The sequence below is a fragment of the Aquarana catesbeiana genome, linkage group LG12, assembly GCF_042186555.1.
Source record: "Aquarana catesbeiana isolate 2022-GZ linkage group LG12, ASM4218655v1, whole genome shotgun sequence".
In the NCBI taxonomy this organism is placed as follows: Eukaryota; Metazoa; Chordata; class Amphibia; order Anura; family Ranidae; genus Aquarana; species Aquarana catesbeiana.
This window is the reverse complement of record NC_133335.1, coordinates 49,101,875-49,125,736: the sequence shown is the minus strand read 5'-3', so window position 1 is coordinate 49,125,736 and position 23,862 is coordinate 49,101,875. Positions and strand designations below refer to the sequence as shown.

Sequence of the window (23,862 nt, the reverse complement as noted above, 5' to 3'; positions counted from 1 at the left end):
GCCAATGTAAATGGTACAGAATGGTTTCATTTGGTCAGTATTCTTTTGAAATGCTCCATATTCCATTCAGAGTTCTGACCTGGTGTTTTTTCGTCAGGGGGGAGCGGACTGCCTGAACCAAGAAGAGGCAGCCCACTCCCAGTGGCATCAGGAATTAAGGGGGGCAAGGCTCATGGCAGTGGTGCAGCAGAGCAGATCACGGCAGGACATCACTGGATTTTCTGGCCTGAGTGAGCATGTGAACTATGTATGAAAACAGCAAAAAAAAAGCTAAGAGGGCATGGGGGGAACTGAAGTTGTTCTTTAAGCTGCGACTAGGGTTGCCTTGGGACTTAAATAGGGCATCGTCTTCTCACTCCTACAGGTAAGTGCTAGGGACGCACATTGAAGGTAAATATAAGCTGCTGACGGAACTGGCAATGATGTGAACCTGTTACTATGCCATGAATTAACAAAGCACACGTTTACTTGAAAACCCCAATTCAATATACTGTTACCCATAGAAAACTGGACACACAAAGTTGGCCTTGAAATATGCCTATTAGTCTGTGTGACTAACCACATGTATGCCAAATCAATATATATAATAAATAATATGTCCCCACCAACCAAATAAATTTCAGGTTTCATAGACTTGGTATAATTAGACCAGTCAAAGGTTTTGGTGGCTTACTATTATTATTATACAGGATTTATATAGCACCAACAGTTTACGCAGCGCTTTACAATATATAAAGGGGGACAGTACAATTACAATACAGTTCGATACAGAAGGAATAGGAAGTCCTGCTCATGGAGCTTACAATCTAAAGGGAAGGGGAGGTGGTACAAAAGGTAATAGCTGCAGAGAATGATCTGATGAAGGTGACTCAAGTACAGTTTTTAGGTGGAGGTGGGGTAGTTTTCGCTGAATAAATGAGTTTTCAATGGCGGACTGGGTAGGAGCTGACCGGACATACTGGGGCAGGAGGTTCCAGAGAATGGGAGAGGCTGTGAAGAAGTTCTGGAGGCGTGGGAGGTGGTAAAAAGGGAGTTAGAGAGCAGGAGGTCCTGGGAGGAGCAGAGAGCATGATTTGGGCGATATCTGTAGATGAGGTTGGTAATGTTGTGGCTGGCCTTGTATGTTGTGGTTAGTATTTTTAATTTTATACGATGAGGTAGAGGAAGCCAGTGAAGAGATAGGCAGAGAGGAGCAGCAGTCATGGATTGGTTAGTGAGGTGTATTAGTCTATCAGCAGCATTCATAATAGACTAAAGGGGTGATAGCCTGTGTAAGGGTAAGGCAGTGAGGAAGGAGTTGGAGTAGTCAAGGCAGGATATAACAAAGGAGTGGATAAGTTGTTTTGTCATGTCATTAGTTAGGTAGGGGCAAATTCTGGAAATGTTGCGGAGGTTAAGGTGGCAAGAGTTAGCCAGTGGTTGGATGTGGTGGCTGTAGGAGAGGTCAGAGTCTATGATTACACCTAGCACCCTGGCCTGTGGGGAGGGACCAATGGTTGTGCCGTTGATCTCAATGGTAAAGTCATGGAGGGGGATCGGGGTGGAGGAGATATTGCAAGCTCAGTTTTAGAAAGATTGAGTTTGAGGAAGTGGTCTGACATCCATACTGGTATGTCGCTCAGTAAATTTTATTATACTTGAGGAGTTTGAGGGGGTGAGTTGAGGAGTGGAGAGATAGATCTGGGTGTTGTCAGCATAGAGGGGTTATGAATAAGCACTGAGACATGTGTGAAGTGCGTTAACGGGTACAGATCTAGTGTCATTTGTGTTGTCCCCGCTTTATATGGAATACAGTTTGAGCATCTCTATCTAGTGGTGTGTGGCCGACTCTCCTTATCCTAGCATTGAGATGGTATTGGAAGCCATGGGAGGTTATCAACTGGCCCAGGGAAAAGGTATCGAGAAAGAATAGGAGGGGCCTGAGGGAGCGTAAGAGGAGCGTAGGAGATAGTGTTGTATGTGACACTGAAAGTGCGCTGAGATAGGGTAGAGTCAAGGAGGCTACGGGAGTGGAGTTTATTGAGGAGGGAGCGTGTGGTCAGCTGTGTCAAAGGCAGCAGAAAGGTCCAGGAGTATGAATATGGAGTACTGGCCTGTTGGTTTTAGCAGTTAGGAGGTCATTGGTGAGTTTTAGTAGGGCAGTTTCAGAGGAATGTTGTGGGTGGAATCCGGACTGTAGGGGATCGAGAATGTTGTTGTCAGTAACCCATATGGTTGTGAACAAGGCACTTAAAAATCTTTGAGGCAAATGGGAGCAGGGCGATGGGTCTTAAGTTATTCAAACTGGTGGGGTGCAATGAGGGTTTTTTAAGTATGGGGGTAGGGTAACCAGTGCAAGTTTGAGTGGGGAGGGAAAGGTGCTGGAGGAGAGGGAGAAGTTGAAGATGTGGGTTAGAGAGTTTATAAACACAAGAAAAGAGTTCCCCTAGGTGGACTTTCCCGGCACTTGCATAAAAAAGAAAAAATAGAAGTAAAGACTATAGTACATAATAAAAGAATATATATTTTATTCAATTGGAAAATACAAATATTAAAAACAAAGTGGATATCATGGGTAACAAAGCAGTACTACTTAGTAAACATAATGTACAATCAAGCAGTAAGCAATGATGAAAAGGAACCAGAAGACTCTTATCAAGCCCGACGCGTTTCGGGGTATTTAATATTTCTAGGGTCCTTCTTCAGGGGCATAGTTGAAAAGAGGGGTTCATCTGGAAGAATTTTCAATAACTGCTTATGGAAGGGAGTCTAAAACGAAAAACCAATGAGAAAGAGCAGGGTGTGAAGGTGGGCAGTTATGATGTAACAGATATAGGTGCTAATTCTTAGATGGTACAAGCTGCAAGAAGGTAGGCAGCAATCTCCATAAAGGAGTATGACACTGTGCCCATCCCGCCCGACCCGGGCGTGCGCAAGCCAGAGCGATATGCTGAGGTCACAGGAAGGCGCCCCTTGGGAGGACAAAAAATGTGAACACGGCCGACCACGCAATCCGGCATCCGGCATGTAAAACGCCTTTTTCTGTCCATGGGTTAGAGAGTTTAGGACAGAGCAGGAAGGTGGTCGCAGTAATTGTGAGGGTCTAGGGGTCAGGTGGTGAGGTGGGACACGGAAAGGAGTTTGGCAAGCTACTCAGTAGTAACAGGGTTGAAGAGGAGGAAAGTATTGAGTGTGGTGTTGGACCTGGTTAGTTGGTTGGGGAGGAATTTTGTGATTATGTATGGAACATTGCAATGTACCACTGAATACATTTCTGTTTCTCTTTGCAGCAATGTTCCTGGTGGGTCTGTCAGGGGGGATTGCATCGGGAAAAAGCACCGTTGTATCAATTCTTCGAGAGTTGGGCTGTGCTGTGATTGACGCAGATGTCATTGCCAGACAGGGTATGTATATAATGGTCACCCTGTGACATAGACTAAATGAAATACAGAAAGACTGTGAAAGCTATTCTGCCCAACTTCCAGGCAGTCGTTGGGGCAAATATAGCCCTAAAGCCCGCCATAGACAGTTCAAATCTTGGCTGGTTCAGATTTAAACCATGTATGGGCAGGCTGAATGTACCCAAGCTGATTGATCAACTTGGGTACAACCAGCCTGTCAAATTTTACATGCGATTAAGTAATCACTATGTTCTCCCGGAGGGGATGGCTTCCCCCGCCTCCCCGCTGGGAGAACATAATGGCTCCATGGGAGGGATTCAGCGTTGATGGGAAAATCAAGGGATTTTCTTTCCTGCAACCCATGGTTGTAGGAAAGAAAATCTCTCTGTCCATGTCCGGCTTAAGTCTTTAATGTCTGTTTCAGGACAAAGTGACAGTGTCTGCTGGTAGTCTACCCCCTTTGCAAATTATACTTAACGGTTCATGCGCCTTCTTTCCCTTGTGCTCCATCGGAACCCTCCTTCCATTGCTGTAATGGATGAGAAATACCAGGTACTTCTGGATATGGGGAAGCATGTGATCTCCCTCTTGTAGTCTCATTTGCCAGGCCTCAATGCAGTCAAATGGGGAAGAGCAGTGATATCTTCCTTCCTGGATTGCTCCAGCACCAGAGTTTACCCAGTGTGGACTCCAGCAGAGAGAGGGTGTGTATACCACGCTAGAGGGGGCTATCAGTATGTACTGTCGCCCTGCTCTGAATGGGCAGGTGACATTGTCTCTTTAAATACTCATTTTCAATATTATAAATTTTTCTCCTCTTGTTAGTAATTGTGTTTCTACATACATAGGCATCGTTTAGTGGAGGACTTTTATAGTTTATTGGGGGTTATTTTGTGATTTTTTTGGGGGAGTGTTGTGCTCTTTATATATTGCCTGTTTTAGAGGGTCGGTAAGACATTTTGGTTGTAATCATTTGGAATAAATTGTTGCCTTATGCCTGGTGTTTCTCTTCCAGTGGTCCAGCTGGGAACCCCTGCCTACAACCAGATCGTGCACCATTTTGGAGAAGAAGTTTTGCTAAAAAATGGAGAGTTGGACCGTGAGAAGCTGGGAACCCTTATCTTCTCCAGTCCCGAGAAAAGGACTCTACTCAACTCTATCACCCACCCTCCCATACGCAGAGCAATGCTAAGGCAGACACTTTGGTACTTTGTTCTAGGTGAGCCAAATGTCCCTGATCTGTTTAATACTCATGGGTCATTTCTAGGGTTTTCTACTCATCCCTTTTAGGTTGTAAAAATCCTAGAATTGCACAGGTACTATGACTAATGAGATCCAGGTAAGTGACTGAGCCACAGAACCTGTATAAATTAGATGTGCAAGTATTTAAAGAAGTCTCACTTCTCTATCGTTTGTTGCTTCTTTTCCCTAGGGTACAAAGTATATATAGCACTTTGTCCCAGCTATCTGTGTGCTGTAAAAGCCGAGATCTCATGGCTGACAGCACCCCCCACCATTTTTTAACCACATGTATCAAGGAGATAAATATGCAATGGAGCATGATTAACGGTGATTATCTCTGAAAGCAGGCATGCACTATAGATGAGCTCCATCATTCAGGATAGCAGGCAGAGTGGTCAGCTCCATTTATAACACACACCACTAATAAAAGCTCATTCAGGACTGTGTAAACTATCAGCCGGTGCAGTGGATGCTTACTATAGCTTACTGGATGCTTACTATAGCCGGTAAATCTATTGCACAGCCCTGCCGTTGCTGAATGATCACTTCTGATTCACTATTTTGAGTGAACAGTTAGTGTTATGGGGCTGTGTAATAGATCTGCCAGCTGCTATTAAACACAGCACCAACATATAGATCAGAAAGCTTGGCTAACACTGACTGTTCCATTCACAGAAGTAAAAAATCAGTCATCACTGATGAGGCTGTGTAATCTATCTGCCAGTGCAATGGATGTTTACTAGAAACTGGCAGATAGATCAAACAGCCCCAACAGCTCTGACTGATTCATGTGATAATGTGCTAAAATAGCAGATGAGGTGAGTGAATTAATCTGACACAATCACTCCTATAACTTAAACTCCAAAAATAAAAACGAATAGTGTGTATACGTGTACTCTGATCATAGGTTCACCAATAAAATAGTGCAAAAAAAATTTGTCACAATATATAATGCATTACACACAAAAAAATGTTTCCAGTGTGCTACAAACAAAAGTATATATAAAATCCAAAAACTCAAGTCCATAAAACAAGTCCACACACTTAATAAAAAATGTATATAACAAATAAATGTGTAAATGGAATGTCTCACTCCGTGTCTACCAGTGCTCAAAGAAAAGAAGTGCTCCATCTACAAGACAAGAAAAGAGAAAGACCTCTTACCAGATCTGATGGATCCCTATTACAGGGATCAAAGGGATTTGTGCAGGCATGATCACAGGTGTGGAAGTTTTAGCCTGGGTACACACTTGTGCGAACACAGACATTGCATGTGATTCGCACCCGCACTGCGGTGCCGATCGCATGCAATGTCTGTGCAATGCGAGTTCAGCCATACAAATTGTATGGCTGAACTTGCATTGGATTCGCAGGAAAATAGTGCAGGGACTTTTTTTTTTCCCGCACTGGAATCGTATCGCATGGATGAGAACAATCTGATTCCTGTGTGAATTCACAGTACGCACTGCAATCTGTGAACCGATCTGGGGATGTCATTAACATTGTATTGACACCTGCAGCGGTTTGCAGAGGGCAGTGTGAACTGCCTGCGGGAGAGATGCGGAAACCGACACTGTAATCGCGCTGGTTCCCACATCGCTACAATGTGAACCTAGGCTCTAACAGCATGTCTTGATATGCGTGCAGGGATAAACTCCATGTATCCAAAGATCATATATAGAAAAAGGAGAAGCCTCATAATGTAAATCAGCCAAACTTTTTTCTTAAAAGGATAAAGGTTACACTTACATTGAGGATAAAAATTTGAGCATGAACTGTATCACTAGTGGCAGTCTCAGCCTGACAGCTAGTTCAGATAGTGTTGCCACTACTCTCCGAACTGATGCCTTTCCACCCAACTGTCGTCTACTGGGAAATGGAGAATTAAGGCCATCCTCTTTTCTTGTGGATGGGGCACTTTTTTCTTTGAGCACTGGTAGACACGGAGTGGAACATTCCATTTACATATTTATTTGTTATACACATTTTTTAATAAGTGTGAGGACTTGTTTTATGGACTTGAGTTTTGGATTTTATATACCGTATATACTCGAGTATAAGCCAACCCGAATATAAGCCCAGGCACCTAATTTTACCACAAAAAACTGGGAAAACTTATTGACTTGTGTATAAGCCTAGGGTGAGAAATGCGTAGCTACTGTAAGTGGAAAAGAGGGTCAACAATGCCCATTTGCTGCCTCACTGTGCTCATTTGCATGCCTCACTGTGCCCATTTGCAGCCATAGGTTTCCCGAACTTCAAACTTGGTAGTTAAGGGTTCCTAGATGCCCCCTAGCTGCAGCCAAAATTTGGGGTCTCTGGACCCAAAGGGTCCCGAAATGACATTGCTGTAGATGGACACAGTTGACTGAATTTGGGGCCCTGTATCTCGGGGCCACTTAGTGCTAGGAACCCCAAATATGGTGTGCAAACCCAGTGGAACTAGCACTACAACATATCCAAAGCTGGTTCCTAGCACCAAGTGGTCCCGAGATACGGGGCCCCAAAGTTGGTTTGGAAAATGTCAAGCACTTTTCTGCAGCAGAGAATGACATTTCTGAACCGATTTTGGGGCCCCGTATCTCGGGGTTACTTGGTGCTAGGAACCCTAGCACCAAGTGGTCCTGAGATATGGGGCCCCAAAGTCAGTTTGGAAAATGTCATTCTTTGCACCAGAAAAGTGCTTGACTCGCGTATAAGCCGAGGGGGGCACTTTCAGCACAATAAATGTGCTGAAAAACTCGGCTTATACTCAAGTATATACAGTATACTGTTTTTGGCACATTGGAAAAATTTTTTTTTTAGTAATGTATTATATATTGTGACAATTTTTTTTTTTTTGAACCATTTTATTCGTTTTTATTGTTTGAGTACAAGTTATAGGAGTGATTGTATCAGATTAATTCACTCACCTCATCTGCTATTTTAGCACATTATCACATGAGTTCACAAATTTAAAGGAACAGCGCACCATTACTATTTTTTTGTTTTATTTTTTTTCCTTTCCTAGATTTGGGTTGCAGCAGTTCAATACCAGACCAGCACAGACATATATTTATAGTATATAAGCGCTGAATGATTCTTTATTATTGTCACTGGCTGGGGAATGATTACTACCAGCCAGCAGGTAAATAACATAGCCTTTGTAGTGCTGACTGGTCTATTACTGGTAGTAAACATTCCCGGCACTCACAACAGCAAAGAATCAGTCAGCACTAGTGGGGCTGTAAATGGATAGATATCATAATGTACACAAACTGTGAACCTTCGAGAGGAGGTGGTGCCAAGTTCTGTGCTATAGCTGCCCCAATAGGACTGCCCATAAATTGGGCTTTAGCCTAGGGTAGAGCTACAGTACACACAGAAATAAAAATATGCTTTTAATGCACAACTGTTTTACAGATTAGACAAGTAAATTTTGACTTACAAAGCCATATCCAAACTAAAAATACTTAAATTTTGTTTGGTCTCCCATGCTGAGCCTTTAAAAGTTTGGTTATCTAGGCGGGATCTGGTTTCGCTAGCCCCGCATTTTTTTGTTTTACAGATTAGAATAAATGTTGTTGTGTATATATACAAAGACAATAAAGTATATCTATCTTAGAACAGGACAGAGTGCTACATTCACTTGGGCCCCCGGGGATCCAAGAAGGATTTTTAGGTTTTGGCGATAATTCTTCTTTAAGGTATGACCTGGAAAACATTCCTCTGTTTTGTAATGTTTCAGAAAAAAGCAAATCTTCTGTCTGAAAATAAGACCATCCACTGGCATGAAACTGGCCATACACTTTGCAATCTGTAATATGCATGGCCAGCTTTAAAGGAACCTATGTTTCCCTATCAGGGCACAGTGACAGGTTCTCTTGCCACTCTGCATTCAAATAATACCTGGTGATCCTGCCATGAAGGTCCTTGTCCAGACACTTGCTCTCATAGGGGAAAAACACTCTTCCCCCATCTCCTCATTGTGCTCCTGCATTGTCACCATGTCACATGGGTTTCCAATAGAGACAAGTGGCTGTTTCAACATACATTATGCAGGCGTGGTCCACTGTTGTCACCATCAGGTAAGCTGCCCTAAAAAAAGACACAGTCATCACTGAAGTGCATGTAGACAGGACATTGCTGCAAAGAGACTGCAGGGGATCAGCAGCATTGAGATAAAACAAGGGATGAAGCAGAAGGTGAATACAAGTATTTTATTATTGCCAGTGTTGATAGTACACAAAGTCTTAGCAAGCCAAAGTCACACTTTTAGGGTTTACATCTCCTTTAATTTTAGTTCGTTCAGATAACACCCCTGATGGTGTCTTTGTCAAACTTGCCTTTATTTGTTTCACAAGACATTTCACTACATGTATAAATAGCTTTTTTGGTGCAGAGGGTGACAAATATCACTCTACCTTTAGGGATTAGGTGTCAATTCGTTCTACGTTCTCTTCTGGATTTGATAGCATCAGTTTCTGAACAAAGCAAAGCGGAATATTTCTCCTGTTCCCTGCAGATCCCGAGGCCTACTATAGGAACGGTATTTCAGTCTGAGCTGATAAGAGAACCTCCATTATCAGACAGCGTGGTTTGCAAAATGACTGTAAATGGGGATATAGGGGAGATTACAGACCTGGAAAGCTTTTTGAATGTAGATATGTCTGAACGATGAGGATATCATTGTTCTGTTCTAGGCCCTGTATAAAAGGAGAAGGGGCCACCAGGGGCCCCTTGGTTTTTCTGGTGGCCTTTTTATACATCCTATAAAGAAAGTCACTCTGTCAGCAGAGACAGCTTTATCGGATATTTTTCAGAACTAGTGTGGGTGAAAAAAATCTCCTTGTCTATATCCACTGCTATTGCCTGTAAACTGCCATCATCCCTAGCACACCAGCTGAAATTTCAATTCAGGCTGACTAACAAACACTCACCACTGCTGAGACCCCCCGAATCCTTAAAAGACTATGCAGACCAATGCTGTATCCTGGCCTAGGCTGACAAGGCCCAGGCCTAGGGCAGCACTTTGCAGGGGGGCAGCACAGAAAGAGTCCCCGCCGGTTTGTGCTACACTGTTAGTATAACGCCAGTCTTATGGGGCATACTGGGCTGAGAGGCAAATTAGTCTAGCGCCCTCATAAAGCAACCGCACTGCTTCCGGTATGCAGGCAGCCGGCATTCCACAACTGTGGGGGAGGGGGGCGCCGCTTCTAATTTTGACTGTCCTTTCATCCTGGACCACAGACTTTCCTCAATGTGCTAAATGTTTTCTGCTGCACCATTGGCATGGTTGTATCTTCTTAGTCCTCTCAATAAAATTATCAGAAATTTGTGCTTAAAGTAGAACTATAGGCAACATTTTTTTTTTTTTTCATTTTGGATAGAGTAAAGTAAAGGAGGGTTATAGCCCCTGCCAGTTTATTTTTTTAACCATCCCTGTCCCACTGCAGAGATTTCCCTTCACTACCTGCCCCATAGCCAAACAGGAAGTGAGAGGAAATCTATGCAAACTAGGGGAATCCATTGCCCCCCCCCCCCCCCCCCCAGGACCTCAGAACTAGTGTCCCCACTCGAAAATTTCAGGGCAGGTCTTAAACAGAAAGGGGTCATATTTAAATTAGGGGGTACTCGAGTTTAGTCTGGCCTAGGGCAACACAAAACCTAAATACACTACTGATGCAGACACAGTGCTTGCTGATAGCTTCTGCTCGCCATCCACAATACGCAAGTATATAGTAGCGGCACATGCCCAACCAGAGCTTTATTTGTCACTAGGGATGTACCAATACCATTTTATTACGAGTACGGATACTTTTTTTTTTTTTTTTTAGTACTTGCTGATACCAAATACTGATACCTACTGCAACTGTTCTGTATATACAGTACTTCAGCTGCTAGCAATGGTACAAAGCATTAAAAGGTTATTTACAAATGATTTTTTTTTATTTTGTGCTTTTTTCAATGTGAAACGTGTAAATGTATGTTAAAGGTGTAAAAATATCAAAGAACAAAGCAAACAAAAAAAGTTTTAATTAGTAATAGTTTATCAAATAGAAGTAAACACAAAAATCATCAGGAAAATAATAATTAAATGGAGGAGAATAAGAAGTTAATTAAGGCTGATTAGAGTAAATTAAGGGTTAATTAGGGGTTAAACAGTGGAACATTTAATTAAAAAAAAAAAAAAAAAAAAGGTTGACAGGTTGCTTTAAACTGACTTTATCTGCAGATAGAAGTTCACGCCTTTGATCTGTAGATAATGAAACAGAAAGATACAAAAAGAAACAATGTTTCTTTTTATCTTGTGGCTGAGCAATGTTGTTGACTTTAGTTTACACTTCAGCTGTCAACAGGGGAACCCCACTGACAGCTGAATGAGTCATTGGTTGTTAACCACTTCACGCCGACCGTATGCAAATTTGCGTTCATGGCTTGAAGGGGTTATACCGGGATGATGTCTTCAGCTGCAGGCATCACCCCGATATAATTTTTTAGAGCGGGCGGTTGGCTCTTTAGAGCCCTTTCACACTGGGGCGGTTTGCAGGCGCTATTGCGCTAATAATAGCACCTGCAAACCGACCCGAAAGTGCCGCTGCTTGCATTTCAGTGTGAAAGCCCCGAGGGCTTTTACACTGGAGCGATACGCTGGCAGGACGGTAAAAAAAGTCCTGCCAGCAGCATCTTCGGAGCGGTGAAGGAGCGGTGTGTATACCGCTCCTTTACCGCTCCTGCCCATTGAAATCAATGGGACGGCGCGGCTATACCGCCGGCAAAGCGCCTCTGCAGAGGTGCTTTGCGGTGGTATTTAACCCTTTCTCGGCCGATAGCGGGGGTAAAACCGCCCCGCTAGCGGCCGCATATCGACGGTAAAACGCCGCTAATAATAGCGGCGTTTTACCGCCAACGCCGCCCCAGTGTGAAAGGGCTCTTAGTGATAACAACCAATGCGGTTGTTATCCTAAAGGAGCGGGAGGGGATGTCCCCACCTTCCGCCTCTCTTCCCGGGCCTCCCGTGCCACCCGGAAACCTGAGCCACCATTCGGCGCGTCCACCGGCTAGGCTGAGACCTGTACGAAGCCGGAATCGGCTCCGATGTAAAATCCCGGAAGCGACGTTGCAACCCCGATCCCTCCATAAAGAGTACCTGTCCCCACCTATTACTGTCACAAGGGATGTTTACATTCCTTGTGACAGCAATAAAAGTGATCAAAAATTTTTTTTTAAAGGGACAATGTAAAAAAAAAAAATAAAAAATTTAAAGCGCCCCCGTCCCCGCGTGCTCACACAGCAAAGAAAACACATATGTAAGTCGCGCCCACAAATGTAAACGGTGTTCAAATCACACATGTGAGGTATTGCCGAGATTGTCAGAGTGAGAGCAATAATTCTAGCACTAGACCTCTGTAATTCTAACCTGGTAACCGTTACATTTTTTTAGTGTCGCCAATGGAGATTTTTAGGTACAGTAGTTTGTCACCATCCCACGAGTGTGCGCAATTTCAAAGCATGACCTGTTACATATCTATTTACTTCGTATTACATAATCTTTCACATTATACAGAAAAATTGGGCTAACTTTACTGTTTAGTTTTTCTTTAATTCATGAAAATGTATTTTTCCCCAAAAAAATGCATTTGAAAGACCGCTGTGCAAATACCGTGTGACATAAAATATTGCAATGATCACCATTTTATTCCCTAGGGTCTCTGCTAAAAAATATATATATAATGTTTTGGGTTCTCAGTAATTTTCTAGCAAAAAATATGGATTTTAACATGTAAGCAACAAATATCAGAAATAGGCTTAGGCTTAGGTGTGAAAGGGGTAATGATGTGGCGGCCCTGCTTCTTAACAACCGATAATCGCTGTATTTTTTAAAAAAAAATTATTTTTACAATTCAGCTTTTAGTGGTGGAATATCGCTGTCAGCTGAAAGAACCGAGCCTGAAACTCTGAAAATTGTTTTTCAGGTATTGGAGCATTTGCACGAGTACCGATATCCATGCAAATGCTTAGTATTGGCATCAAGACCGGTATTGGTTCAACCCTATTTGTCGCAGTTAAAAAACATAGTGGGTCCCCACGCTAATGCATTTCCACCCAGAATGGGCCTCAATCATAGATAGCAATGTTATGATTAATATAATATGAATATTAAAGGGTTCCTTTTATATGTAATTTTAATAGTGATCAGAAAATACCTGGTAGTCCTGTCAGTCAGCTGGTGTTCCCCCAGCATCATGACCACGCCAAGCACAGAAGTAGAATTGTGCTGCTGTGGTCATTTTTCATGCCTTAACTCCTAATGAAAGGTACAGGATGCTTTTCTGGAGCATGGTGTGCCTGTTCTTCTGTAGTTGGCATGAACTAAACGCTCTCTTCCCAGCCCTACTTATTTTGAATGACAGTGACTTCTGTATGGAGTTGCTCTGTCAATAAAAAAAAAAAAAAAATTAAAATAAAATAAAAAAATTAAAATAAAATAAAAAAATAATAAAATAAAATAAAAATAAAATAAAAAAATAAAGATAAAATAAAAATAAAATAAAAAAAAATAAAATAAAAATAAATAAATAAATAAAAAAAATAAAAATAAAATAAAACAGAGCTGCTAGTTCCATTCCCCCGCCCTTCCCCAGAACAGTTTGCAGACATAATTGTGGTCAGATGACTGCTGAATAAAAGACAATTTAAAGGTATTTGGAGGTGTTTTTTGTGAGTAATGTGGCTTTTTAGAGACTTGTAATTAAAATGATTTGTTAGCTTGCTTCTGCAACCTATGCTTCACATATACTTAGTTGTATCTCCAGTGCTATACTTAATGTCCCGATGCTGAACTCAGGTATCAATTTATGATTATTAATCATTTTCTCCCTACATTGCAGGATATCGATATGTGATCCTTGACATCCCATTGTTGTTTGAAACAAGGACCCTGATGCGTTATATGAAGCTCACTGTACTTGTTTACTGGTAAGTGATCACAGCAGGGAGTGGGGGTGGGATTAGAAAAGGAAAACTCCACTTTTGCTGAATTAATGTTCTAAACTGTATTAATTTATAAATCGTTTGGCAATTAAAGCAGTTCCTAGGCATATGCATTCACTGGCCACTTTATTAGGTACACCTTGCTAGTACCAGGTTGGACCCCTTTTGCCTTCAGAACTGCCTTAAAGTGCTTATGAAAGAAAAATTACGGCTCAAAAAGCTCCAGACCTGTTGAAGACACCCGCCCTATTATGAACTTGCCGGCGCTGACTCTGCTCAAATTTAGAAGAAAGGACAGAATCCTGGACGGCCGCACACTGCTGAAGGCATCTTTATTGAAAGATTAAATCCAAAACAGTCATATATTGTGCATAAAAAACAGGGAAAAACAGCTAACGCGTTTCACATCATGTATTGATGCTTAGTCATGACTAAGCATCAATACATGATGTGAAACGCGTTTGCTGTTTTTCCCTGTTTTCTATGCACAATATATGACTGTTTTGGATTTTAATCTTTCAATAAAGATGCCTTCAACGGTGTGCGGCCGTCCAGGATTCTTTCCTTTCTGCCTTAAAGTGCTTGTTACCCTAAAAAGAAAAAAATAAATAAATCCTGTTCCCTTAAAGCATGCATAACAGCACAGTGCTTGTGCTGTGTAATTTGGCCCCCTGTATAACCTAAAATACCTGGCCGATCCTAACTGGTTCTGCCCTCCCCCCGTAAACTGACCACGGTTTATCATAGCTGCTGAGCCCTGACATTGTGGTCAGTTTATGTGCCTCCGTCATCTGCAGCTCTCCTCTGTCCTTCTCTGTCCTCCTCTCCCCCCTCCCTCCCTGCCTGTCAGCTCGAGACACTGTCCACCCCTCCCCTCCTGCTGCTATAAAAACGATATTATATTTATCCCATCCCCTCAGTTATATAACGATATGTGTCCCAGTGTCTGAGCTATAGAAAAACTATGCCGATTTCTACCTTATATCAGAGCGTCTCCTGGCGGTCTTGTGACTGCTCAGCTCTCTCCTCCTTCCGGCTGACGTCATCGGGGGATTCTCAGCCCCTCCCGCTGTAGCTGTCAGACTGGGAGACAAGAGAGATGAGGAGTTACCTGAGCACCGGGAGACGCTCCGATATAAGGTAGAAATCGGCATAGTTTTTATATAGCTCAGACAGTGGAACACATATAGTAATTTAACAGATGAGTTGGGATGAATATATTTCAGTGGCTTAACAGCCACTCTAATTCTTTGTGGCATAGATTCAACAAGGTGTTGGAAACATTCCTCAGAGATTTTGGTCCATATTGACATGATAGCATCACGCAGTTGCTGCACATCAATGATGCGAATCTCCCGTTCCACCACATGCCAAAGTTGCTCTATTGGATGAGATCTGGTGACTGTGGAGGCCATTGGAGTACAGGGACCTCATTGTTGTGTTCAAGAAACCAGTGGTGAGATGATTTGATCTTTGTGACCTGGTGCATTATCCTGCTGGAAGGAGCCATCAGAAGATGGATACACTGTAGTCATAAAGGGATGGACATGGTCAGCAACAATACTCAGGTAGGCCGTGACGTTTAAACAATGCTCAATTAGTACTAAAGAGCCCAAAGTGTGCCAAGAAAATATCACCCACACCATTACACTACCACCAGCCCCAATCGTTGATACAAGGCAGGATAGATCCATGCTTTCATGTTGTTTTACACTAAATTCTGACCCTACCAGCTGAATCTTGCAGTTGAAAACGAGATTCATCAGACCAGGCAACTTTTTTCCAATCTTCTATTGTCCAATTTTGGTGTGGCTGTGTGAACTGTAGCCTCAGTTTCCTGTTTTTAGCCGACATTAGTGGCACCCGGTGTGGTCTTCTGCTGCTGTAGCCTATCTGCTTCAAGGTTCGATGTGTTGTGCATTCAGAGATGGTATTCTGCATAACTTGGTTGTAACGAGTGGGTATTTGAGTTACTGTTACCTTTCTATCATCTCGAAGCAGTCTGCACATTCTCCCCTGACCTCTGACATGAACAAGGAATTTACGTCCACATAACTGCCGCTCACTGGATATTTTCTCTTTTTTCGGACCAATTCTTTGTAAATTCTAGAGATGGTTGTGCGTGATAATCTCAGTATTATTATTATTATGATTATAATACAGAATTTATATAGCGCCAACAGTTTGCGCAGTGCTTATCAAAATTAAGGCAGACATTACAGTTACATTACAATTTGGGTACCAAAAGGAATCAGAGGGCCCTGTTTATTAGGGCTTACAATCTAAAAAGGAGGGTCAATTGATAGGTAATAGCTGTGGGGGATGAACTGATGGAGGAAGTAAAACAGTGTATTAGTTAGAAGCAGGATAGGCTTCTTTAACCACTTCCCGCCCGGCCCATAGCAGATGACGGCCGGGCGGTGGTTCAGTTATCCTGACTGAGCGTCATATGATGTCCAGCAGTGATAACATGCCGCCGTGCGCCCATGAGGGCACGCATCGCGGCGATCGGTGGAGCGGAGTGTCAGTCTGACACACCGATCCACCGATCTTGGTAAAGAGCCTCCGGCGGAGGCTCTTTACTACATGATCAGCCATGTCCAATCACGGCTGATCACCGATGTCAATAGGAAAAAGCCGTTGATCGGCTTTCCCTCACTCGCATCTGACAGACAGGGGGGGTCTGTGCTGATTGTTTATCAGCGCAGCCCCCCCTCGGAAGCCCGCACTAGACCACCAGGGAAGCTGCCAGGACCACCAGGGAAGGGGGCAACATGTGGATGGCCAGGTATGTACCCCATGGCCATCCACATGTGCCCAGTCTGTGCCCAATCTGTGCCAATCAGTGCCAAAAATGGGCACTGATTGGCACCATTATATTTCAGTTATGCCCAGCAATGCCACCCATTAGTGTCATCAGTGCCACCCATCAGTGTCCATCGGTGCCACCTGTCAGTGCCCATCCGTGCCCATCAGTGCCCACCTATCAGTGCCCATCCGTGCCACCTATCAGTGCCACCCATAAGTACCCATCAGTGCCACCCATAAGTACCCATCAGTGCCACCTACGAGTGCCCATCAGTGCCGCCTATGAGTGCCCATTGGTGTCACCTATGAGTGCCCATCAGTGCCGCATACCAGTGCCACCTATCAGTGCCGCCTATCAGTGCCCATCATCAGTGCCCGTCAGTGCCACCTCATTGGTGCCCATCAGTGCAGCCATATAAGTGCCCGTCATTGAAGAAGAAAACATACTTATTTACAAAAATTTTTAACAGAAACAAAGAAAACTTGTTTTTTTTTCAAAATTTTCGGTCTTTTTTTATTTGTTGCACAAAAATAAAAACCACAGAGGTGATCAAATACCACCAAAAGAAAGCTCTATTTGTGGAACAAAATGATAAAAAATGTTTTTGGGTACATCCTGGAGTAGATCAGTAGTCTTTGATATACTCAGACTAGCCCGTCTGGCACCTACAACCATGCCTTGCCATGCCAATGTCTGATTGGGCCAGCTTCGAACATTGTAAAGTATTCATATTTCATTCCTGACGGATTCCTAGAGAAGCTGCAAATGACTGTAGTAGTTGCTGTGTACTACAGTTATAGCAGCAGTCTTCCAGGTCCAGTAAGTGCCGGTTCACACAGGGGCGGCACGACTTGCAGGTCGCCTCAGCGAGGCGACCTGCAAACGACTTCCGAGGCGACTTGCAAAACCGACTTCTGTACAGAAGTCTATGTAAGTCGTCCCCAAGTCGCCCCCAAAGTAGTACAGGAACCTTTTTCTAAGTCGGAGCGACTTGCGTCGCTCCTATTAGAACGGTTCCGTAGCACAGAACGGGAGGCGACTTGTCAGGCGACTAGGTCGCCTGACAAGTCGCCCCTATGTGAACCGGCACTTAGAGTTGCCACCTCATCCCTTTAAACCCGAACACCTTTGAATTACACAGGTTCTGTGGCTAGTTAAATGCAGATAAGGCACCAAGTGAGTTTAATTACCACCTTAATCAGCCACAGAACCTGTGTAATTAATATGTGTTTGGGTTTAAAGGGATGAGGGGGCAACCCTAGGTCCAGTGCCGAGCAGCCGCCCTTCTGCACAGTAACCACAGGTGGTTGCCGGCTTGGCACTGCCACCATTCACTCAAAGCCTTGTATTTTTTTTTTCCAGGAGTACAAGGCATTCTCTGATTGGACAAGGTGGAGAGGCAAGCAGGTGAGATCACAATCCCTACCTTGTCCAGACAGAGAATTGTATTCACGTCAAGATCTGTTGATCGTTTTCACTTGGTATATTTTACTAATGGTAACCCCTTTTTACACATTTTGTATTATTTGCTCAGTTTGAAATGTAGGTTACTAGGTAGGTTTAATTAGCTGACCTATGTTTCAGTGTTCAATTACGTACCCGTTGTAAAGAAATTGGGCACAAATATTCCCAATGTCACATGGCTAATTCCGAGGCAACCATCGCCTGGCCTCATGTTCAAGTAGGAACGCTTGACTGGCCTGAGCATCCCAGGAACACACAACCTCACCATTGATCAGCATTGATCAGCATTGACCAGTGAAAGGAAGTTCAGAATCCTAATTCCTTCTCAACAAGTAAGGTGTTTCAGATGTTCAGCTATCCTAATCTTAGTCATTGCAGCTAGACTGCTGAAATAATTCAGAGCTAATGTTTAACTATAGTCCCGCTTTTATAACATAATTGGCAGTGTAGTCAGAGCAGAAGAAGTTTGTACTTGGCCTCTTGCTGGATACATCAATCACAGACAGAAAACAAGGTCTGGTGCAGATCACTGGTTAGAATTGGATACATTAATTACCTTAATTGATTCTCTGCCCTGAGGAATGGCAAGCTTTCCATTACACAAGATTTTATCTGTTGAGTTTACCTCCACGTTTCAATATTCTACTTCGCCTGATGATTGCTAGAATACATTCTGTAGTTTCCTTTAAAAACAATTTATAAAGTAAGTGTATAGGATTATGTGAGAGATCAAAACGATCCTGTCATTGAATTTCTGGCCATGTAATTATCTGATTTACAAAATGCTGTCAGAATAAGTATAAGGTTATATAAAGGGAATTGTCTACCGAGGATAAAGATGGCAGGTTAAAGCTAAGATTTAACACAAAGTGCAAATGTAACTTGTATAGAAGCCCTTCTAATCATTCATTAAATACAGTAAAACCTTGGTTTGAGAGCATTTGCAAGACAAGCTAAATTTTAAATAAATTCTGACTTGATATACAAGTAGCGTCATGTCACAACTGAGTATAAAAGAGAAGAGAGGTGCCTATAAGTGTAGCAATATGGTTATATTTATTGAAGGTACAATATTTAGCAACATATTGGTACATTTAGAGGTACCGCTCTTCTCTTTAAGGCCCCTGGGGCGGGAGCGTCGGCGGCGGTAAAACAACACTATTTTTAGTGCCGCTTTACCGTCGTTTTAGCGTCGCTATTTGGCCGCTAGCGGGACGGTTTTAACCCCGCTAGTGGCTGAAAAAGGGTTAAAACCGGTCGCTGCATCGGCGCTTTGGCGGCGGTATAGCCGCGCTGCCCCATTGATTTCAATGGGCAGGAGCGGTGTATACACCGCTCCAAAGATGCTGCTTGCAGGAGTTTTTTTTCCCGTCCTGCAAACGCACAACCTATCACATTGCTATAATCTTTTTATATGGACTATAAACTGAAGGACCTATGAATAAGGCCTCTTTCACACGGACGATCCTTTCAGGTCCGCCTGTCAGTTTTTTAGGCGGACCTGAACGGACGCTCCATAGGCCTCTATGGAGCGTCGGATGTCAGTGGTGACCTGTCCGCTGACATCTGACCCACTCCGATCCGAAAAAGTGTGATGGAGGAAAAACCTACTTTTCCATCCGTCTGCGGATCGGATCGGGTGACGATGGACTCTACGGTCTGTCTTCATCCGATCCCCCATTGGGGAGAGCGGCGCTCTGACAGGTTCGTCGCTGCACAGTGTGCGGAGACGGACCTGTCATCTGCCTGCTCAGCGGGGATCGAAGGAGCGATCCCCCGCTGAGCAGAGTGGGCTCCGTACATGGACACGTCCGTGTGATGGAGCCCTAAAAGGTTGTGGAACTAATCATTTGAGTTTCCATTATTTCTTATGGGGAAATGCGCTTTGATATACGAGTCCTTTGGATTACCAGCATGTTTCTGGAACTAATTATGCGCGCAGTCCAAGGTTTTACTGTATTTCCAAACATGTATATAACAGTCTCTTTCCCAGTATATGCTGTGCAATAGTTAGTGTAGAATTTATACTCCGAGACATATTAGGTCACCCTCAGTACACTATACATCATTGTAGCCTTTAAGTTGAACTACAGTAAGATTTAAAAAACCTCAATGAATGCATTAATGTATTCATTAAAAAATACTGTTAACGAAGTTCTAAGGGCATAATGTTTTTTACCTTAATGTATTATATGCATTAAGGTAAAAAATTGGCTCAGATACAGCAGCGGGAGCTATTGGCTCCTGCTGCTATCGCAGCCAGCGTTGAGGAAGAGGGGGGGCAGTGCCCAGCCTCCCTCTGTGTGTTCATAAGATGCTCAGGAGTGAGCACACACCAGTGCCCCCCGAGAAAGCAGCTTGCTCTCGGGGCCCTCGACAGGGGGAAGAGGCCAGGAGTGCTGGCGGGGGGGCCTGAGAAGAGGAGAATCGGGGCATCTCTGTGCAAAACTATTGCAAAGAGCAGATAAGTATAACATGTTTTTTTATTGATCGCTTGCCGACCAGCGCACGCCGATGTACGTCGGCAGAATTGCACTGGCAGGCAAAAGGGTGTACAGGTACGTCCCCTTTTAAAAAGTGTCGTGAGTGTGAGCGCGCCGCCGGAGGCGCGTGCCCGCCGCGGTCTCCGTGACTGTGACCACGGGTCCCGCGGACTCGATGTCTGCCGGGTGCCCGCGATCGTGTCACGGAGAGGAAGAACAGGGAGATGCTGATGTAAACAAAGCATTCCCCATTCTGCCTAGTGACAGGACAGTGATCTACTGCTCTCTGTGTTCCAGAGCAGTGATCACTGTCCTGTGTGTTCAAGCCCAGCCCCCCTCACAGTTAGAATCACTCCCTAGGACACACTTAACCCCTTCACTGCCCCCTAGTGTTTAACCCCTTCACTGCCATTTACACAGTAATCAATGCATTTTTAATTGCACTAATTGCTGTATAAATGACAATGGTCCCAAAAATGTGTCAAAAATGTCCGACGTGTCCGCCATAATGTCGCAGTCCGATAAAAATCGCAGATCACCGCTATTACTAATAAAAAAAAAATTATAAATAAAAATGCCATAAAACTATCTCCTATTTTGTAGACGCTATAAATTTAGCGCAAACCAATCAATGTACGCTTATTGCGATTTTTTTTTTTTTTTTTTTACCAAAAATATGTAGAAGAATACATATCGGCCTAAACTGAGGAAAAAAATGTTTTTTATATATATTTTTGGGGGATATTTATTAGAGCAAAAATACTGCGTTTTTTTTTCAAAATTGTCGCTCTTTTTTTGTTTATAGCGCAAAAAAATAAAAAATGCAGAGGTGATCAAATACCACCAAAAGGAAGCTCTATTTGTGGGAAAAAAGGACATAAATTTTGTTTGGGTACAACGTCGCAGGACCACGCTATTGTCAGTTAAAGCGACGCAGTGCCAAATCGCAAAAAACGCTCTGGTCTTTGGGCAGCCAAATGGTCCGGGGCTGAAGTGGTTAAAAAAAAAATGAGCCTTTAGAATCACTTCAGGTATTTTACAATAAAAGTGTAATTACCAAATGCTAAAGTCTTAATTCTACAGTTACATAGTTGGTGAGGTTGATTAAAGACACCAGACCATCCAGTTCAATGTGTGTATGTGTTTACATCACTATAATTTCCCCTATCTCTGTATATTGCGTTTACTGAGATGCCCATCTCAACGTTTTTAGAAATTATTGACACTCCCTGCTGACACCACCAATTGTGAAAGGGAGTTCCTCATCCTTACTGCTCTGACAGTAAAGAATCCCCTATACAGTTGAAGGTTAACCCGCTTCTCACCCAACTTTATTGAGTGGCCACATGTCTTCTTAAGTGACCTAAGACTTTTAATAGTTTTCTCTCTGTGCTAGAACAACCATTTAGATATTTGTAAATTACAATCATACTGTATCTTCTCTTAAAGTGATTGTAAACTTTTGTTTTCTTTTTCCCATTAAAAACATAAACATATTATACTTACCTGCTCTGTGTAGTGGTTTTGCACAGAGCAGCCCAGATCCTCCTCTTCTCAGGTCCCTGGCTGGAGCTCCTGGCCCCTCCCTCCTATTGAGTGCCCCCACAGCAAGCAGCTTGCTATATAGGTACCCAAGCTGAGCTGCAGCTCCATGTAATCATTCAGATATGGAGCTGTGGTTCAGCCCCGCCCCCTCTCTCTCCCGATTTGGCTAACTGAGTTTGACAGCAGCTGGAGCCAATGGCGCCACTGGTGTGTCTCAGCCAATCAGGAGGGAGAGTCATGAAAAGCCGAGGCACTTTTGGACATCGCTGGATAGAGATGGGGCTCATGAAAATATTAGGGGGGGCTGCTGCACACAGAGTGCTTTTTATCTTAATGCATAGAATGCATTAAGATAAAAAAAAACCTTCTGCCTTTACAACCACTTTAAGCATCCCTTCTCCAGGGAGAATACCTTAAATGTTTGTAGTCATTTCTCATAACCGAGGTTCTCCAGCCCCCTTATTAGCTTTGTTGTCCTTCTTTGGACTCTCTCCAGTTTCAGCACATTCTTCCTGAGGACTGGTAACCAGAACTGAATGACATACTCAATATGTGGTTTAACCAGTGTTCTGTACAGTTGTAGAATTATAGTTTTATCTCTTGATTAAATACCCCTTTGAATGCATGCTAATAGTCTGCTAGCTTTGCTTGCTGTAGCTTGGCATTGCATGCTATTGTTGAGCCTGTGATCTACTAGGACCCCCAGATCATTCTTCCATCCAAGACTCCCCCAGAGGTTCTCCCCCTAGCATAGGTGTGCGCAATTGTCAGAAACCATGAAATCAGACAGAGACAGAAGTACAGTTAAATCACACTTGTTTAATAATAAAAGTAAAAAGAACAAACGTAGTCAAAACATAGCCAGAGTTCAGTAACCGGAACGGATAGTCAGCCAAGCCAGAAGTTGGGGATCGATGTAGTGGAACAGCAAGCAGGATCTGGAGCCAGAAGGAATGTCAGCAAAGCAAGTCTTGAACAGGATTGCAGGAGAAAATTTCTGTGATGTTGACCAAGGCGAAGGCAGAGCTCCTATGGACTGGACGGTTTAAGTAGGCAGGACTGACGAGCAGGATCATCAACAGCTGAGTAACTGTGGAGAGAAATGGGAGCTGGCAATTAGCCGACAGCTGAGCGGCCAGCTCAGAGAAGGAAGGGCTGAGCCCAGCCCTGACAGCAACCTATTGTATTAGGGTGTTCACCCCAAATGTATTAAAACATGGACAGTGTGCGATCTGAGCTTGTTGTCGGAAATTCCGACCGTGTGTAGGCTCCATCGGACTTTTTCCATCAGAATTTCCGACACACAAAGTTTGAGAGCTGGATCTAAAATTTTCCGACAACAAAATCCGTTTGCATAAATTCCAATCGTGTGTAGACAATTCCGACACACAAAGTTCCACGCATGCTCAGAATCAAGCAGAAGAGCCGCACTGCCTATAGAACTTAATTTTTCTCGGCCCGTCATACGTGTTGTACGTCACCGCGTTCTTGACGTTTGGCATTTCCGACCAACTTTGTGTGACCGTGTGTATGCAAGACAAGTTTGAGCCAACATCCGTCGGAAAAAATCAGATGGATTTTGTTGTCGGAATGTGCGATTGTGTGTACAGGGCATTAGTAGTGCACTGGACTTGTCAGTAGGGCCCACTAAGTCTTCCTGTAAAGTTGCTTTATCCCGTTGTAAAGTTATGGCCCCGCTTAGCTTTGTATAATTCTCTGTGCAGTAGATTTCTGAAACTCATTGGAAACTGCTGGCTGTATACCAGCAACACCATGCAGCTCAGCCCCCCCTCATGCTATTTGTGCCTTGTGATTGTAAAGCGTGACTAGGGAATGATTCCTTTGTGCTCTGATGCTGTGAAAGATGTAAATAGCACAAGGGGGACTGAGCAGCACCATAAGTTGCATGACGTTGCTGGTAAATAGCTGGCAGTTTCCAATGCTGGTTTCTGGACAGCCAAAGTCC

The 23,862-nt window shown here is 43.5% G+C and overlaps 1 protein-coding gene across 1 annotated transcript in view; it reads left to right on the top strand.

The window, feature by feature from the left end:
* DCAKD (dephospho-CoA kinase domain containing) overlaps nucleotides 1-23,862 on the top strand; it is a 41,821-nt gene that overhangs the window by 5,155 nt on the left and 12,804 nt on the right. Inside the window, exons 2-4 of the mRNA XM_073607724.1 lie at nucleotides 3,270-3,383; nucleotides 4,396-4,599; nucleotides 13,493-13,580. Of these exons, the coding sequence (XP_073463825.1) occupies nucleotides 3,272-3,383; nucleotides 4,396-4,599; nucleotides 13,493-13,580 (404 nt within the window). The 5' untranslated portion in view covers nucleotides 3,270-3,271. The remainder of the gene's footprint in view (nucleotides 1-3,269; nucleotides 3,384-4,395; nucleotides 4,600-13,492; nucleotides 13,581-23,862) is intronic.